Below are 3,272 nucleotides of genomic sequence, written 5' to 3' on the forward strand. Positions count from 1 at the left end.
GTCGAAGCTAGCTGAAGGATCAGCCGAAGCTATGGCTAGATCCTTCGGCAGCTTAGTGAATAGACCCCTTAATGTTTTCACTAATGATGCACACAAATTTAACCCACGATCTACCCATTTTCTCTAATTGAAACTTCCAGGGAAAGGGGGAATCTTGGATGAAAGTTGTTGAAATGTTTGCTGAAATCATTGATAAAAAGACCTCTATATTTTCATCCCAACAGAGGATAGTATATCCATGGAAAAGTTCAATCAAACTACAGTGAAATATTTCATTATTACAGGCATTTCTGAGTCTCCGATATTACAGGCTCCGATCTTTCTTCTGGTCTTGCTCCTTTATCTCGTCACTCTTGGAGGCAACATGATAATTGTCCTTTTGATCTGCCTAGACCATCATCTACACACTCCTATGTACTACTTTTTGTGTAACTTATCAGTATTGGACTTTTGTTGCTCTACTGTTACTCTTCATAGAATTTTATCCACCTTTGTGACAGGTGAAAGGGCTATTTCATATTTGACTTGCATAGCACATATGTATTTTTTTGGAAGCTTTATTTGTGATGAGCTGCTGTTTCTAACAGCCATGAGCTATGACCGATATGTGGCCATTTGTAATCCACTGAGGTATACACAGGTAATGAACGGGGGAGTTTGTTTGCTGTTGTCCATTGTCTGTTGGATTTTGGGTTTCCTAGAAATGATCCCATTTATTGTCCTAATCTCAAGATTCACCTGTTACAAATCAAACATAATAAACCATTTCTTCTGTGACACTGTAGAAGTCTTCAAACTCTCCTGTAGTGACACTTCCATTTTCAATATTGTACTTGTTACGGAAGGGTTGATACTTTTGTGCCTCCTCCCTTTCCTTCTGAAATGTATATCTTATGTTTTCATCATAAGTACAATCATGAAGATCCGCTCCAATTTTGGCAGGCGTAAAGCCTTCTACACATGTTCTTCACATATCACAGTGGTCATCCTACTCTATGCAACCCTATGTTACCAATACCAAAGACCTTCAACCACAGATGGTTTAGACTACAACAAATTATTTTCTTTATTCAATACAGCTGCTCTACCCATATTAAACCCCATGATTTACAGTTTCAAAAATAAAGATGTAAAGTCTGCATTCAGAAGGCAGTGCAAATATTTAATCACTCATGCTGCATGCAACTGGCATCTTAGTTTTAAAGTATAAGGAATAAATCACTGCGATGATTACTCATTCCTTTTTGTAAATAGCTGACTTTTTCAGCTAAAGAGGATACAATGATAAAGAAATGGAAACAAGGTCAGATCTGCTGGCTTAATGGAAAACATCTTCAAACAATGTGCAATTTTTCATACTTATCTGAAATAAAAAAAATGTAAAATTGTATTTTAGTCCTGACTGTAATACATAAACAAAACATGTACAAAACCATTATGCATTCCTTTTAACAAAGTTTTTCAACAATACAAATAGTCCACCGCTCCAATTCCCAGGCCACTTAAATCAGAAATCACCACTGGTGCAGGCAATATAGGCCGGCCTCAGCCTCCAACATGTACATTCTTCTCGAAAGACAAGCCGCACGTCCATGGATCTTTATTAATTAAAATTACTTTTATTAATTTAAGAAATGCATAATATGAAAAACATCCCATGTATATGATACCCTTCACACGTTTCACCGATCTGGCTATGGCTAAGCTGGATTGGTGAAATGCGTGAGGGATATCATATACATGGGATGTTGTTTCACAATATGCATTCATTAAATTAATAAAAGTCATTTTAATTCATGAATATTCATGGAAGTGCAGCTTGTCTCTTAAGAAGAATGTGCCTTTTAATGAAATCCTGCTAAAAAGCACATTACCCAACTACACTGACCACCTCGGCTTCATTATAGGTGTGACTATGTAATGTGATGGTGGAACTCTCTGGTTTGTGTTCTATATTGTCTATATAGACTGTATGGCTGATTTGATAAAGGAGTTGAGAATCTTCCACTCATGTGAAATATAAATCCTGTTTATTTCATTTAATAATAATAATAATAATTGGAGTTAATAATCATGCAAATTGTTGTGTAAAGATTTCCTACTCCTTTAGTAAATCAGCTGCCGTATTTCTTTGCATTATTTGCACTAAATAAAGAGCAAAAAAACTGTGAAAGCTAAAGGGTTTGTAAGACGCCCACCCTCCCTAAAGCCCCATATCTATTATTTAATATAATCCCATTGTACATACCTTGAATCTATCAGTCTTCTGGCTGGTCACTTGACATCATAGATCCTTCCTCTTAGGCTGTGGTGATGGTGGTAGGTGGTCCTTAACTCCTGGACAGATGCAAACTTGTGGTGAGGTGTGAGTGCCATTTGTGCAATAGTACAGTGAGCTCAGGCCAGGGTGATGAAGTACCCAACAGGGTTTGTCCATGATGCTGGACTTACAGGAATAGGATTGGATGAAACTGGCCACCACTCAATCTGGAAGAGGATTAGCACCTGATTGCAGAAGAATAACTCTCAGTATTGTAAATGGGTAAGCCGTATTAGTCCAGTAGAGAAGATAAAAAAAGCCAAAGTCAAAAAAGCAATAGTGGAGTATTGCAGTATGTCTTTGCCTAATGATACCTTTCTTATTGGACTAACATGATATTTAAAAGACAAGCTTTTGAGAGTTAACCTAGAGTCCCTCCTTTATGGTGTTGAAATGTAAAATCATTTTAATCTCAAATGTTTTCCTTTCATGAGAGGTTTTCAGAGACTTTTTATGAATATACAGAACATCATAATATTCATGTATGTCACATCATGTTGATTAGTATTGCTTCTGACCTGAAGGAGAGGTTAACAGAAAACTTGTCTTTTAAATATCATGTTAGTCCAATAAGAAAGGTATCATTGCATACTGCAATACTCTGCTTTAACGCGTTTTAACCGCATGATTTACAGCCCACAAAACGCGCCTCAAGCGCGCGTTTACTTCTTTGGGCATAGGGCGTTTTTCAGCACGTTCCGACACGCTGAAATACGCCAGAAAAAGTGAGAACCATGCCCATAGGAAATAATGGGATTTCACTTGCAGGGTGTTTTACAGCGCGTCGATCAGCGCTGTAAAACGCCCAGGTGTGAACCCGGCCTTAATGGCTCTAAAATTATTGCTCTCACTCCGTTTGCGGCGATATGCAACAGAGAAATTATTAGGAAGGAAATTAAACTGGAGCATGAAAGTGTTGGAAAGGGTTAAAACTGCTGTCCAGTTTTTGCTG

The 3,272-nt window shown here is 37.6% G+C and overlaps 1 protein-coding gene across 1 annotated transcript; it reads left to right on the top strand.

Annotated features, from left to right (window-relative positions):
* Positions 1-238: 238 nt before the first annotated feature.
* LOC108794486 (olfactory receptor 146-like) lies at positions 239-1,210 on the top strand. Its single transcript, XM_018565532.1, has one exon. The coding sequence runs from the start codon at positions 239-241 to the stop codon at positions 1,208-1,210; it is 972 nt and encodes a 323-aa protein (XP_018421034.1).
* Positions 1,211-3,272: the final 2,062 nt, after the last annotated feature.

This window comes from Nanorana parkeri, unplaced genomic scaffold, assembly GCF_000935625.1.
Source record: "Nanorana parkeri isolate BGI_ZX_2015 unplaced genomic scaffold, ASM93562v1 scaffold857, whole genome shotgun sequence".
In the NCBI taxonomy this organism is placed as follows: Eukaryota; Metazoa; Chordata; class Amphibia; order Anura; family Dicroglossidae; genus Nanorana; species Nanorana parkeri.

What these genes read in the sequence shown, in the direction of transcription:
- LOC108794486 (XM_018565532.1), top strand. Translation starts at nt 239, where the DNA reads ATGGAAAAGTTCAATCAAACTACAGTGAAATATTTCATTATTACAGGC.